A 15,615-nucleotide genomic window follows, 5' to 3' on the forward strand; every position below is an offset into this window, starting at 1 on the left:
AAAAAAAAAAAAAAAAAAAGATGTAAGCTTTGATTTTTTTTATATTCTCTGTTCCAGAATTTTATGTTTTATTCTAAGTAGGGTATTTGCATTCCAGATAGTTTGTGACAAATTTGTACTAACAAATCTGGTTATGCTGATTAGCTCATGATCTAAAAGTTTTATACCCTTTAGAGATAATATTCACACTATAAAAACAAAGACAAAATATCAAAATTTGTAAAAGAGATTAGGGGCTTGGTTTTGTTTATGACTATTTGGCTATACTCTCACTTTGCACAAGAACAAGAAAATAAGAGCAATCAGAAAGATCTACAAAAACAGTTTTCATCTTTGTATACAGACAGTATCTATCACCATACAGAACTGACCTTCAACAAACTGCCAATGCCTGCATTGTATAGGAAGGATAAAAATGAAATTAATATTTATGTCAAAAATAACTCACAATGAAAGTAAAATGCAGGGCTGGGCATGGTGGACTCACCCCAAATTTACTTTGGGATTACTCATCCCAAAGTAATCCTAGCACTTTGGGAGGCCGAGGCGGGTGGATCACCTGAGGTCAAGAGTTCGAGAGCAGCCTGCCCAACATGTTGAAACCCCATCTCTACTAAAAATACAAAAAATTAACTGGGCATGGTGGTGCACACCTGTAATCCCAGCTACCCAGCTACTCAGGAGGCTGAGGCAGGAGAATTGCTTGAAACTGGGAGGCGAAGGTTGCAGTGAGCCAAGATCACGCCACTGCACTCCAGCCTGGGCAACAAGAGTGAAACTCTATCTCAAAAAAAAGAAAAAGAAAAAGAGAACGAGAAAGAGAAAGGAAAAGGGAAAGGGAAAGGGAAAGGAAAAGGAAAAGGAAAAGGAAAAGGAAAAGGAAAAGGAAAAGGAAAGGAACGGAATAGAACGGAGAAAAGCGCCAATGGAAGCTAGCAATCATGGCTTCAGCCACTTGCTTCCTTAAGTAGCTCTTGTGTTTAAAGAGAAAAGACCAATACTAATAGCTTTGACCAACATAATCTTTCTCGTCATGACAACATATGTCAACTGATAATATTTGAAGACTGTAAAATAAATTCCAAACTACCCACACTGTAAAACCTTCAGAGTTACACAAAAAGTAAAAAATGTCAATAATGGAAGGGATTATGGCACTAAAAGTTTTTTAAAATAAAAAAGCTCTGGGCCGGGCACAGTGGCTCACACCTATGATCCCAGAAATTTGGGAGGCTGAAGCAGGAGGATCACCTGAGGTCAAGAGTTCGAGACCAGTCTGACCAATACGGTGAAACCCCGTCTCCACTAAAAATACGAAAATTAGCCGAGCGTGGTGGCAGGCGCCTATAATCCCAGCTACTAGGGAGGCTGAGGCAGGAGGACTGCTTGAACCCAGGAGGCGGAGGCTGCAGTGAGCCAAGATCACACCACTGCACTCCAGCCTGGGCAACAGAGCGAGACTCCGTCTCAAAGAAATAAAAAAAAAAAAAGAAAAGAAAAGAAAAAAGAGAAAAAAAAAAGCCTTGAATGAGCTAAGGTGAGCTGAGGAGGTCCATTTTATCTCCCTGCCCAACCCCATGATTCACAGAGGGTACTGTATTTACAGTAGAGAAAGAACAGAAAGAGACCCTTTCATTGGGAAAGAATGCAATAGCAAGCTACCATTGCAGGGTAGAGGCTATCTCACCGAATTCTCATAACCACCACAGGAAGCGCCACCGCCCCCCCACCCACCATCTCTCACACACACACACACACACACACCAGGACACCAAACTGGCCTCACATTTTGGGGGGAAAGTGTTATTTGAGTTGATGAAACGGAAAATGTCATTAACATAAAAATGGGACTTCTAGCAAATATTCTGGCAAAGTCTTCCGTAATATCTTTATAGATAAGAAGTTAATGCCTCAAACTGGCTACAAGCTGCATTAGTAAACTAGAAGCACAAAGGTAGGATGCGGTTTCACAGCAGTTCACATGGCAATGCTCCAGAGTTTAGGTTTGTTAGAATCTTAAAACTAGAGAAGGTCACAATTGCTGGGGGAAAAAAGGCTAATAAAGTTTAGGTAACATTTTTTAAAGTGACACAAACAAGATCACCATAAATAAAATTCCTTTGGGTTCTTATTATTTCATTACATAAATATGGCCCCTATTATGTAGTAGGCATCAGGCCTAGTACTATGTACTATGTACCAGACAGGTATGGCCCCTACTACAGACCATGCCGTGCTGCAATAAACAAGGCAGAGAGTCTCTACTGTCATGACACTTACCACCCTATCCTAGTGAGACCCAGTCTAGAAAACTCAGTTTAGTTCTAGGCACTGTATTCTAAGAGGCAGACTGACCAAATAGAATGTGTCCAGATGAGGCCAGCAACCAAAACAGTGAAGTATCATAAAGGAAATGGTTTAAATAACTGGTGATGACTAAACTGAAGAGGAAACCAAGGGAAATGAGGAAGTTGTAATAACTGGACGAAGACAGATATCTGGAAGGGCATCACAGATTCACCCTGTCTGTTAAAGACAGGCAGTAATACCATAGGGCAGAACAGGACCAGACACCAGAAATGGAGCTCCAGATAAGTAAAGGCTCGATGGAGGCGTCAGCTTGAGTCGTAAGTCAGGGTAAAGGGGCGTGCGAGGTCTAAACCTGGGTATATGACCTTGGACAAATCACTTCACTCCTTCTGAGTCTCAGGTATCTTAGTTGTGAAAAAGGGAGTTGGATTAAATGAACTCTAACTTGTCTTTCAGCTTTGATATCCTATGATCTATGATTCAGCTTTATAAATGTGAAAAAGAGGAAAAACTCAGTATTATTTGAGAAGAAATTGAAATTGACAAATATACTTTCATTTCAACTAATGCAAACGACATGATAAAAAAGCAGCTTGACTTCTAGAAATTCCTGAAAGCAATGCTAGTCACTTCTGACCTGCTGTATGTTTACTTAATGTGGTAAGAAAAATGAAACTTCTTACTGCTTAATTCACTTAGCAAATACCTTTTGAGGGTGTAGTGTAACGATTTGGTGTAGTGAGTATTTCTCTCTTATGCTGGTTCTTATTAACTGGAGTCTTTGGCTCAGGAAACATAAAGTACTCTTCATTCTTTACAGCAGACTTAGAAGTATATACATTTTCTTTGTTATTTAATTTATTTGCAGGTGTTCTGCATAAGGCTGGAGTTAATGATTTAGATTCCACCCCATTTGATTCTGTCCAATACTTGGTAAACTGGAAAAAAAAAAAGTTACTTGATAAAGCACACTGAAGAAGAAAAGTCAATTTCTTTACAACATTCCTTAATCATTTGCAAACTGCCTTGTACTATTTATTAAAATGAATTATCAAAAGGTATTATTGACAATATTAGGAAATTTGAAAATATATAGTTTTCTTTAATACATGTAGATCACTTTAGTCTGTTCTATTGACAGTAATTTTCAATATGATACAGGTTGAGTGTATATACATACTCAGATCCTAGGCAATATTGTGAATGGCCACAAATCAATTGCTAAGAAATGCTTTCCATACCTAGATAGATTATAGCATTATGGCATAATCTATAGATAGTCACGGCTTGCCTCTGATATATACCAAAAAAAAAAAAAAAGTTTAGTCAGCAATTAGGGCAGAAAAAACATGTTAAACTACTCTAACAGAAATGTTGGATAAAAAATACTTTTTAATCCTTTTAAATTTATGGTTGAGCTTGCAAGAGAGTAAGGAAAATCCTGAGAGGCCAAACTAAAAACCTGAGAACGAATCCAAAGGTGTAACCAAGGCTGAAACTCTCTGCTGCCCTAAGGGCATCTATCTTCTATCTCTGATAACCTACAGCTTGTGTTTCTACAGCCACAGAAGCCTTGGGCCTCTGCAAGGTGGTGAGTTAGATCCAAAGCTCCCATGTAAAGCCAGGAAGGGCTATAACTATAATGAAAGGCTGAGTTAAATATAAATCTGCTCTTCAAAGGGAATAGGCAAGAAAAAGAGTGTCTTGGTCTTGGTTCTGAGGGAGGTGAAAAATGAAGCTTCTTTTAATAATTTGTAAGTAAACACAGGCCAGTCTTCAAATAAATAAAGGTCCAAATTAATACAACCTGCATGGTCCCAGAAACCTCACGCCTAAATTTAACTTAAAGTAGTCCTAGGCTGGTTGTGCCTAAGGAACCTGGTAGAAGCAAGCACAACTCCTACCTGAAAGAAAAGTTTCAGTCCAACCCAACTCAAGCCCTTAACCCAAGCCTCAGATAATTTCCATAGAGTTCAAAGAAAAATAAACCTACATAAGAAATTCCAAAAGACACAAGCACTATGAGCATAAAGATTTCAGATATTAAAATTACCAAATACAGAACATAAATAAGTATGTTTGCATGTTTAAAATAGCGAAACAAAAACATGAGAAAAGAACAAGACTACCAAAACTGTTCAAATAGATTTGAAAATAAAACTTCTAGAAATAAAACATGATAAAAATGAAAAGTTCAATGCACATGCCAAATAACAGAATAAAGGAAATAGAGACATTTGAATAGAAATATAAATCTGAAATTACTCTGAATGTACTCAAGAGAGAAAAAGATATGAGATACATGAAAGATGGTTTAAGGAAACAGAAAATGAAATAAAGTAAGTCCAACATAAGGCTATTCTAAGTTGCAGAGATAGATAATATGGACAACACAAAAGCAGCAATTCCCTCTACTTCTTTTCCCAAAGGAAAAGAAATCAATACATCAAAAGATACCTGCACTTGTATATTTATCACAGTACTTACTCACAATAGCAGAGATACAAAATCAACCCAAGTGTCCATCAACGGATGACTGGATAAAAGAAATGTGAGACAGAGAGACAGAGACAGAGAGAGAGAGAGACAGAGAGAGAGAGAGAGAGAGAGAGAGAGAGAGAGAGAGAGAGAAAGAATACTATTCAACCATAAAAAAGAATGAAATCCTGTATTTTGCAGCAAGGTGGATGGAAGTGGAGGTTATCTTAGTGAAACAAGCCAGACACAGAATGACACATATTGCATGCTCTCACTCATAAGTAGGTGCTAAAAAAAGGTGTACACATGAATGTAGAGAGTGGAATGACAGAAAATGTAGACTTGGAAGGGTGAAGAGATGGGAGGGGGTAGGTGATGAGAAATTACTTAAGGGGTCCGATGTACATTATTCAGGTGACACCTTAAAACCTTTCACTTGACCACTATGCAGGTAAGAAAACTGTACTTGTACCCTACAAATGTATATAAATATTGTTTTTAAGAAAAAGCACACTGGGCGTGCTGGCTCACACCTGTAATCCCAGCACTTTGGGAGGCCAAGGCATGAGATCACCTGAGGTCAGGAGTTCAAGACCAGCCTGGCCAACACAGTGAAACCTCGTGTCTTCCAATAATACAAAAACTAGCTGGGCATGGGGACAGGCACCTGTAATCCCAGCTACTCGGGAGGCTGAGGCAGGAAAATCGCTTGAACCTGGGAGGCAGAGGTTGCAGTGAGCCGACATCGCACCATTGCACTCTAGCCTGGGCAACGAGAAAGAAACTCTGTCTCAAAAAAAAAAAGAAAAAAAAAGGAAAAGAAAAGCAGTATATTATTCAATAAATTTTCCAAATTTGATTAAAAATACAAATCCCCATACATAGAAAGCATGATGAATCATAAACAGGATACATAAAAGAAATCCACATCTCTACTTACCAGATTATACAACTGTAAAGGACACTATCCACAGAGACACCACTCAGATGGTGTGCTCCCTGGAGGTGTGCAATGCTGTAGCCCTAACAGTGAAGCTGCAGAACACCAAAAGCAAAGAGATGGCCCTAAAAGGAGCCAGAGAGAAAAGACGAACTAAAAAGGTGCTAGACTGAGGTTAGTTTTTCAATAGCAACAATAGAAGCAAGAAGAAAGTAGAATAATATCTTCAGGCCGGGCGCGGTGGCTCAAGCCTGTAATCCCAGCACTTTGGGAGGCCGAGACGGGCGGATCACGAGGTCAGGAGATCGAGACCATCCCGGCTAACACGGTGAAACCCCGTCTCTACTAAAATACAAAAAAACTAGCCGGGCGAGGTGGCGGGCGCCTGTAGTCCCAGCTACTCTGGAGGCTGAGGCAGGAGAATGGCGTAAACCTGGGAGGCGGAGCTTGCAGTGAGCTGAGATCCGGCCACTGCACTCTAGCCCGGGCAACAGAGCAAGACTCCGTCTCAAAAAAAAAAAAAATATCTTCAATAACATCCTGTGAATCCATAAATATTTCAAAATAAAAAGCTAAAAACATTCAAGAGCTAATACACTGGACACATCAATAGCAATAGCATGTAATCCAGGAGGGGTAATCAGAGATTCTAAGGCCTTCATATTGTTTAGAAGGAAAGTAAAGATACAGATTCACGGCCGGGTGCAGTGGCTCACACCTGTAATCCTAGCACTTTGGGAGGCCGAGACAGGTGGATCACCTGAGGTCAGGAGTTCGAGACCAGCCTGGCCAACATGGTGAAACCCTATCACTCCTAAAAATACAAAAATTAGCCGGACATGGTGGCGGGTGTCTGTAAACCTAGCTACTCAGGAGGCTGAGGCAAGAGAATCACTACAACCCAGGAGGCAGAGGTTGCAGTGAGCTGAGATCATGCCACTGCACTCAAGCCTGGGCAACAGAGCAAGATTCCATCTCAAAAAAAAAAAAAAAAATACACTCACTTTATATTTGGCTAAATATATTAAAAACTTAGAGTAAATATTAAAAGAATATAAATCAAATAGAAACCAATAAAATGTGGGGGGAAATTAACATCAAAAAAATAAGAAATAAGGGGAATACAGAAAAGACAAATAGGAAACATAAAAAATTAAAGATATATAATAAATAAATCCATAATAAAAATAAATATAAGGTGGGTAAGCTCTCAATTCAAAAGACAGATTTTCAGTTTGCATACCAAATCTAGCTATGTTATTTTATTTTATTTTATTTTTGAGACGGAGTCTTGCTCCGTCATCCAGGCTGGAGTGCAGTGGCGCGACTTCGGCTCACTGCACATTCCGCCTCCTGGGTTCATGACATTCTCCTGCCTCAGCCTCCCAAGTAGCTGGGACTACAGGTGCCCGCCACCATGCCTGGCTAATTTTTTGTATTTTTTAGTAGAGACAGAGTTTCACTGTGTTAGCCTGGATGGTCTCAATCTCCTGACCTCGTGATCCGCCAGCCTTGGCCTCCCAAAGTGCTGGGATTACAGGCGTGAGCCACCGCGCCCAGCCTAACTATGTTATTTTTAAAGAGACATACCTAAATACAAGGTATGAAAGGTTTCATTGTTTTGTTTCATTGTTTTATTTATTAAGGAAATCTTAATTTCTTTAATTTTATAATAGTTCTTGTATCAGGTTAACCAGTTTCCTCCCATCTTCTTATTTTTTAGGCATGATTTAGTTATTCTTGCCCCTTTGTATTTCCACATACATTTTAGAATCATTTTGACTTATTTTACATCCACTGAAAAGTTGAGATTACATTAAATTTAAAATTCATTTTGGGGAAAAAATGAGATCTATACCTTCAAATCTCCCTATCCATAAACAAAGTATACCTCTTTTCTTTCAGAACTCTGTGTATTAGCCAAGGATCACAGCATTTATTCATAGAAAACAGCTAAGTAGAAACAGTGAGCTTTGAGGTGTTTTAATTTGTCCTACCTATCCCCATTCCCCTCTCTCCAGCTCTATAATAGTCTTAGAAACTCACAGCCCACAATCATGACAAAAAACAGCAACCTAGGAGCCACTGGAGGGGGCAGAACAGGCTGAAGCTCCTTCAAAGCTTTATGCTCAGAAAATTGTCATTATTTAGCCTGGCCAGTAGTTCCCTAGAAGACCCTACTATGAAAGCTGCCTTTTCTGATTCTTTGTTTGTTATTTATTTGAGATGGAGTTTTGCTTTTGGTGCTCAGGCTGGAGTGCAATGGCGCCAACTCAGCTCACCACAAACTCCGCCTCCCAGGTTCAAGCAATTCTCCTGTCTCAGCCTCCCGAGTAGCTGGGATTATAGGCATGCACCACCACACATGGCTAATTTTGTATTTTTAGTAGGGACGGGGTTTCTCCATGTTGGTCAGGTAGGTCTTGAACTCCCGACCTCAGGTGATACATCCACCTTGGCCTCCCAAAGTGCTAGGATTACAGGCGTGAGCCACCGCACCTGGCCTGAAAGCTGTCTTCATTTGACCTTACTCAGAGCCTGCCCAGTGTGAAAAGCCTTTTCCCCAGCGGCATCTGTTAAAAAGATTCAGAGGTGCCAGGCACAGTGGTTCATGCCTGTAATCCCATCACTTTGGGAGGCCAAGGCGGGTGGATCTCTTGAGTTCAGGAGTTTGAGACCAGCCTGGGCAAAATATTGAGACCCTGTCTCTACAAAATAATTTTGTAAAAATTAGCTGGGCATGGTGGCGCATGCCTGCAGTCCCAGCTACTGCCACCGAAGCAGTGGGTAACAGCTGGTGACGACAATAGACTAACAAAAATGCTGAGAAGAAAAAGTTGGAGAATAAGATGTTCACAGTGACTTAGAAAAGCTCCAAAATATACCACGGAATCTATAAGCCCATGTACATGTATAGGATGTGCTCATACCGAGGGCTGTGTATTTGCTCAGGAAAGACTTTAGAAGGGGCTGGGCATGGTGGCTCATGCCTATAATCCCAGCACTTTGGGAGGATGAGGCAGGTGGATCACTTGAGGTCAGGGGTTCAAGACCAGCCTGACCAACGTAGTGAAACCTCGTCTGTACTAAAAATACAAAGTTAGCTACCAGGTGTGGTGGCACATGCCTGTAATCCCAGCTCCTTGGGAGGCTGAGGCAGGAGAATCGCTTGAACCCAGAAGGCAAAGATTGTAGTTAGCTGAGATCGCGCCATTGCACTCCAGCCTGGGCAACAAGAGTGAAACTCTATCTCCAAAAAAAAAAAAAAAAAAAAAAAAAAAGCCACACTTTGGAAGGATCTACGATCTCACCTCAAGCTGACCGTGAGATTCTATACAAATAGGAAGTGAAATCTAAGGCAGAGTTGTCGGCTGCCTGGCTGAAAGCTGAAGGCATACCCCAGATGTACACAGAGCCGGCACAAAGACTGAGAGACATATTGATTCCAAGTATCTAAGGAAACCTTGCCAAGCATTAGCTGATCACCATGCTAACTGAGCAGAGAAAAGGTATAGTAAAAATATGGTATTATAATTTCATGGACCATCATCATAAATGCAGCCCAACACTGACCTAAATGACTTTACAGAATTAGTTCAGAAAAGTCACTAAACAACAACAACAAACAGCAATAATACCAAATCCTGAGTAGGGGATAAATCTGATTACCAGAGCTGCCACATTATATTATTTTAAATGTCTAGTTTTCAACAATTACAAGACATATACATGCAAAGAAGTGAAAAAGTATGGCCGGACACGGTGGCTCATGCCTGTAATCCCAGCACTTTGGGAGGCCGAGGCAGGCAGATCACCTTAGGTCAGGAGTTCAAGACCAGCCTGGCCAACTTGGTGAAGCCCCATTTTACAAAAATACAAAAAAACAAAAACAAAAACAAAAAAAGTTAGCCAGGCGATGGCAGGTGCCTGTAATCCCAGCTACTCAGGAGGCTGAGACAGGAGAATCGCTTGAACCCAGGAGGCAGAGGCTGCAGTGAGCAGAGATCACACAGTGCACTCCAGCCTGGGTGATAGAGCGAGCCTCTGTGTTTAAAAAAAAAAAAAAAAAAAATGATGGCCTATACATAGGAAAAAAAAAAGCAGTCAATAGAAATTGTCCTTGAAGAAGTCCAGACATGGGCCTTACCAAGCAAAGACTGAAAATCGCAGTTTTTAAATATGTTCAAAGAAGAAAAGGAAATGTCTAAAGAACCAAGGGAAAATGTAAGAGCAATGTCACAATAAATAGAGAGTATAAATAAAGATAAAATTATTTAAAAGAACCAAACAAATTCTGGAGTTCAAGAGTACAATAACTGTAACAAAAAATTCACTAGAGGGATTAAACAGCACTTTCAGTAAGCAGAAGAAAGAATCTGAAACTTCTGAAACTTGGAAACAGGTTAACTGAAATTCGTCTGAGAAACAGAATGCAAATAGATAAAGAAAAATAAACAGGACCTCAGAGTACTGCAGGGCATCATCAAGTGTGCCAATATACATGGAAGGGGCGTACCAGAAGATAAAGAGAATAAGGCAAATAAAATATCTGAAAACTTCCCAAATTTGATGAAAAACATTAATCTATACTAATCTTCATTAATCTAAAAGCTCAACAAACTTCAAGTACAATAAAAGATTATCAAAAGGAAAGAAAAACAGATCAATTGCCACCGAGAGTTGGGAGGGGAAGTTAACCACAAGGGGAATGAGGGAATTTTGAGGAGTAATGGAACTGTTTTATATCTTAATTTTGGTGGTGGTTATACAACTGTATGCATTTGTCACAGAACTGCACACTAAAAAAGGTGACTTTACCTATTTAACTACATGTAAAGTATACCTCATTATACCTCATTTTAAACAAAAAAGAAGGCCAGGCACGGTGGCTCACGCCTGTAATCCCAGCACTTTGGGAGGCTGAGGTGAGCGGATCACCTGGGGTCAGGAGTTTGAGACCAGCTGCCGACATGGTGAAACCCCGTCTCTACTAAAAATACAAAAAATAACGAGAAGAGGCAGCAGGCACCTGTAATCCCAGCTACTCAGGAGGCACGAGAATCACTTGAACTTGGGAGGCACAGGTTGCAGTGAGCCAAGATTGTGCCACTGCACTCCAGCCTGGCCAACAGAGCAAGACTCAGTCTTAAAAACTAATAATAATAAACAGGAAATAAAGGAGCAGTAAAGAGCTCTAAAATAGAATCTTGGCTTGCTTCAACTTGGATATAATTGATTTCCCTTCCATTCGTATTCCAGTTATCTCTCATTAACATTTTCGGTGGCTTAAGCATTCATTAAATTTGCAAGCACACCTTGGTTTCACATTACTCTGGTTGTTTTTATAACTGAAACAATAGATTCTGCCTTAAATAGTAATAAAATTACTAACCTGTGATTTTGGGGAGTAGCAGTACCTGTTGATAAATTATCTTCACACCAATCATAGTCTATTAATCCAGTCACATAATTTTCATCACTTGTGGTCACATCTTCCAGACTCCGATTCTTTGACTATTCAATGAAAGACAGAAGAACTTAAAGACAACAGTATTATGATTCAATATTTAAAATACAGTCATGCATCACTTAACGACAGAGACATTCTGAGAAATGTGTTATTAGGCAATTTTATCATTGTGTGAACATCATAAAAGGTACTTACACAAACTGAGATGTCAGAGTCTATTACACACCTAGGCCACACCTAGGTTTTATGTTATAGCCTATTGCTCCTACACTACAAACCTGTGTAGGATGTTACTGTACTGAATACTGTAGGTGGCTTTAACACAACAATACACATTTATGTATCTAAACAAATCTAAACATAGAAAAAGGCCGTCCCAGGCCGGGCGCGGTGGCTCAAGCCTGTAATCCCAGCACTTTGGGAGGCCGAGACGGGCGGATCACGAGGTCAGGAGATCCAGACCATCCTGGCTAACACGGTGAAACCCCGTCTCTACTAAAATACAAAACTAGCCGGGCGAGGTGGCAGGCGCCTGTAGTCCCAGCTACTCGGGAGGCTGAGGCAGGAGAATGGCGTAAACCCGGGAGGCAGAGCTTGCAGTGAGCTGAGATCTGGCCACTGCACTCCAGTCTGGGCGATAGAGCGAGACTCCGCCTCAAAAAAAAAAAAAAGAAAAGAAAAGGCCGTCCCTGTGGTGATTCATGCCTGTAATCCCAGCACTTTGGAAGGCCAGCACAGGTGGATCACTTAAGCTCAGGCGTTCGCAACCGGTCTGTGCAACATGGTGAAACCCCATGTCTACAAAAAATAGAAATTAGCCAGGCATGTGCCTGCAGGCCCATGTACTTGGGAGGCTGAGGTGGGAGGATCGCTTGAGTCCATCAGGTGGAGGTTATAATAAGCAGAGATTGTGCCACTGCACTCCAGCCTGGGTAATACAGAGAGACTCTGAAAAAAAAAAAAAGAAAGAGAAGAAAGAAAGATAAGAAAGATAAAGAAAGAAGAAAGAAAGAAAAAGAAAGAAAGAAAGAAAGAAAGAAAAGAAAGAAAGAAAGAAAGAAAGAAAGGAGGCAGGGAGGGAGGGAGGGAGGGAGGGAGGGAGGGAAAAGAGAGAGAGAGTAGAGTAAAAACATGGTATTATAATTTTATGGGACCATCATCATAAATGCAGTCCAATGTTGTCTTTATGCAGCACAAAACTGTATTCCAGGCATAGGGCAAGGCCTTGGAAACAAAAATGAATAGGAGACACTATATTGAAGGAGCTGACCATCCAGCCAGAAAAAGAAGTCAGAAAATTTCAGTTCAAATTATCAGAAAGGAAAAATCTCTGACTCTCAAATAATATGTCTTGCAACATTCTTATGTTATATGGCATACTACTTTTCATTACCACATAATCACTATAATACCAGACGACTCTACTGCAAATTTACAAATAAAAACATCTGACAAAGTAGAAGATGGAGGGGAAACAACTACGAAATACAGGTTTCTTCTTTGTAAGAATATACAGGGTAGTGAGTAATTTCTACCAGGAAGAAAATTAGCCTTATGAAGGATCTCCCAGGGACAGGACATTTGGGGTCCTGTGCTAACAATGCCACCATATAACTTACGTTCTTTCATTCTTCCTCCTCTATAAACTAAGAGCATACTAATTACACCCTGAATTCAAAACTGTGGGTGTACTTGCATTTTATTTCTCCTTCCTTCCTTTTCCCTCAATATCTTGTTAATCTAGCCAAGCAATTTTACTTGAATTTGTTATATCTCATCCTTTTCCTTCCAAAGTCTCACTGCCACTATCCTAGATCAAGGACAAATCTTCTCATACCTAGACTATTCAAACAGACAATATTGTCTCTACCACTCATCTTTCCACCCTCCCAACCAAGGATGACAGAGTTCTCCAGGATTACCAGTTACCGTCATTTGGAACTGGATGCCTGGAGAGCTAGGCTGAGAAAAATCCTAAAGCTAAGTCTAGGCTTGGTGGGGAGAAGTACAGTGCTGTATGAATGATGGCTGTCATGGGTACTCCGGTAGGGACTAATAGCACACACATCACCCCTGACTGAACAATTGTATACACCACTGGACGAATTTTTCAAAATCATGTTCATGTCTCTCTCTCTTGCTCAAAAATCAATGGCTCCTCATTAATTATTGAACAAAGTCTAAAATTCTGATGTACATTTTCAGGTTTTCTACTATCTGGCTCTCGTCCACCCCTCCAGCTCACTTGCTCGCTCTCTCTCTCTCTCTCTCTTTCTCTCTCTCTTCCCCTACTGGAACTCTTCTTTTTTAACACAGTCCAGCCACTGTCAATAGAATACATCAAGCAAAATTAGGTGCCCATGCTTTTGCTGATTTCATTTATCTTGCCCTGAATGTTGTGCCACTTCTTTTCCATCGTTCTAACTCGACTGTTGGTCCAGTTTGGATCCCATGGTGATCATTCCTGTCCTCTAAAGCTCCTCAGGGCACCTCTGGCCACTTCTCTGGCCCCCATCATCTACTATGACGCAGTATTATCTATGTATATATATGTCTTGCCTCAACTTGACTGTTAGAGAACAAGTACCATACTTTACACAGATTTGTTTTCCAGCAGCTCAGCATGGGGCCTGAAAATGCTAATGACACTGATGATGATGTGGTCATTTGTGATTCTTGGATCAGTCTGTATTGCTGTTTCACTGAAAGGGCCATCTATTGACTGATTGATCAGAATTACTTACTTTCTTATAAACACCCCAGAGAAAAGGGATAATTCTATCAAGGGGAAGAACAGTACAACCAGACTATGTGACTTGCTTCATGTCTCAGTAATTTGCATAAAGATCAGAAAAGAACCCAAAATTTGATTTCTATTTCATTTCTTGTCTTTAAAATGTGTCTTGATCTGCCATAAAATTGATTCAATAATATGACTTTGCAAATAATTAAATTATTAGGTAAATGTTCATTATGTAGTAGATGGAAGATAAGAGTAAGTATCTTTCCAGGTCTTTTCCACTTATAATTCATATAAGCAGATCAACTGAGATCAGGTCAGTTCAGATATAAGAAAATCCAGGCCGGGTATGGTGGCTCACGCTTGTATTCCCAGCACTTTGGGAGGCTGAGGCAGGTGGATCATCTGAGGTCAGGAGTTCGAGACCAGCCTGACCACATGGTGAAATCCCATCTCTACTAAAAATACAAAAATTAGCTGGGTGTGGTGGCATGTACCTGTAATCCCAGCTACTCGGGAGGCTGAGGCAGGAGAATCACTTGAACCCAGGAGGTGGAGGTTGCAGTGAGCCAAGACCACACTACTGCACTCCAGCCTAGGCAACTGAGTGAGACTCCATCTCACAAAAAAAAGACAATCCAATGGCTCAGGAAAATGTCTCAGGCCCCTTAACTGAGGTGTCATAAATTTTAAAATTTAATGAAAGTGGTTTTTCTAAACATAGAGGTATAGGTATCTAATAGTTTTCTCCAATTACCTTGAGCAGAAGCAAAATTCAGGGTTTTGCATTTTCCTGGACCCAAATGTGTTACTTGCACTTGAAAGATTAAAGGGTTTAGCAGTGTGGGCGGGACAAGGGATTGGCTGATTCATGGAGTCCATGTGCAAAAGAGCTGCCTAGGCACAGAATATTTACCAGGCATTAAAACTCTCCAACAACAGACTAGAAAACCATGCAGGAGGCCATTACTGCAGGAAAAGGTCCCGCAGAGCTGAGCAGTCAAGATGTGTGACTTCACCGAAGACCAGACCGCAGAGTTCAAGGAGGCCTTCCAGCTGTTTGACCGAACAGGTGATGGCAAGATCCTGTACAGCCAGTGTGGGGACGTGATGAGGGCCCTGGGCCAGAACCCTACCAACGCCGAGGTGCTCAAGGTCCTGGGGAACCCCAAGAGTGATGAGATGAATGTGAAGGTGCTGGACTTTGAGCACTTTCTGCCCATGCTGCAGACAGTGGCCAAGAACAAGGACCAGGGCACCTATGAGGATTATGTCGAAGGACTTCGGGTGTTTGACAAGGAAGGAAATGGCACCGTCATGGGTGCTGAAATCCGGCATGTTCTTGTCACACTGGGTGAGAAGATGACAGAGGAAGAAGTAGAGATGCTGGTGGCAGGGCATGAGGACAGCAATGGTTGTATCAACTATGAAGAGCTCGTCCGCATGGTGCTGAATGGCTGAGGACCCTCCCAGTCTCCCGACTCCGTGCCTTTCCCTGTGTGAATTTTGTATCTAGCCTGAAGTTTCCCTAGGCTCTCTTGTCTCAGCACCTTTCCCATCTTGTCTCTCTTGGATGATGTTTGCCGTCAGCATTCACCAAATAAACTTGCTCTCTGGGCCCTCGGAAAAAAAAAAAAAAAAAAAAAAAAAAAAAAAAAAAAAAAAAAAAACACAGCG

The 15,615-nt window shown here is 40.9% G+C and overlaps 2 protein-coding genes across 2 annotated transcripts in view; one reads left to right on the forward strand and one right to left on the reverse strand.

The window, feature by feature from the left end:
• MELK (maternal embryonic leucine zipper kinase) overlaps positions 1 to 15,615 on the reverse strand; it is a 106,699-nt gene that overhangs the window by 11,544 nt on the left and 79,540 nt on the right. Inside the window, exons 13-14 of the mRNA XM_017892646.1 lie at positions 11,117 to 11,242; positions 3,017 to 3,248 (exon numbers count right to left, since the gene is read on the reverse strand). Of these exons, the coding sequence (XP_017748135.1) occupies positions 3,017 to 3,248; positions 11,117 to 11,242 (358 nt within the window). The remainder of the gene's footprint in view (positions 1 to 3,016; positions 3,249 to 11,116; positions 11,243 to 15,615) is intronic.
• LOC108542572 (myosin light polypeptide 6) lies at positions 14,896 to 15,563 on the forward strand. The gene has a single exon (XM_017892645.1). The coding sequence runs from the start codon at positions 14,944 to 14,946 to the stop codon at positions 15,397 to 15,399; it is 456 nt and encodes a 151-aa protein (XP_017748134.1). The 5' UTR covers positions 14,896 to 14,943; the 3' UTR covers positions 15,400 to 15,563.

Source organism: Rhinopithecus bieti, unplaced genomic scaffold, assembly GCF_001698545.2.
Source record: "Rhinopithecus bieti isolate Rb0 unplaced genomic scaffold, ASM169854v2 scaffold_22453, whole genome shotgun sequence".
In the NCBI taxonomy this organism is placed as follows: Eukaryota; Metazoa; Chordata; class Mammalia; order Primates; family Cercopithecidae; genus Rhinopithecus; species Rhinopithecus bieti.

Bases quoted from the DNA above. Each gene is read 5' to 3' on its own strand.
- LOC108542572 (XM_017892645.1), top strand. From the start codon at position 14,944: ATGTGTGACTTCACCGAAGACCAGACCGCAGAGTTCAAGGAGGCCTTC.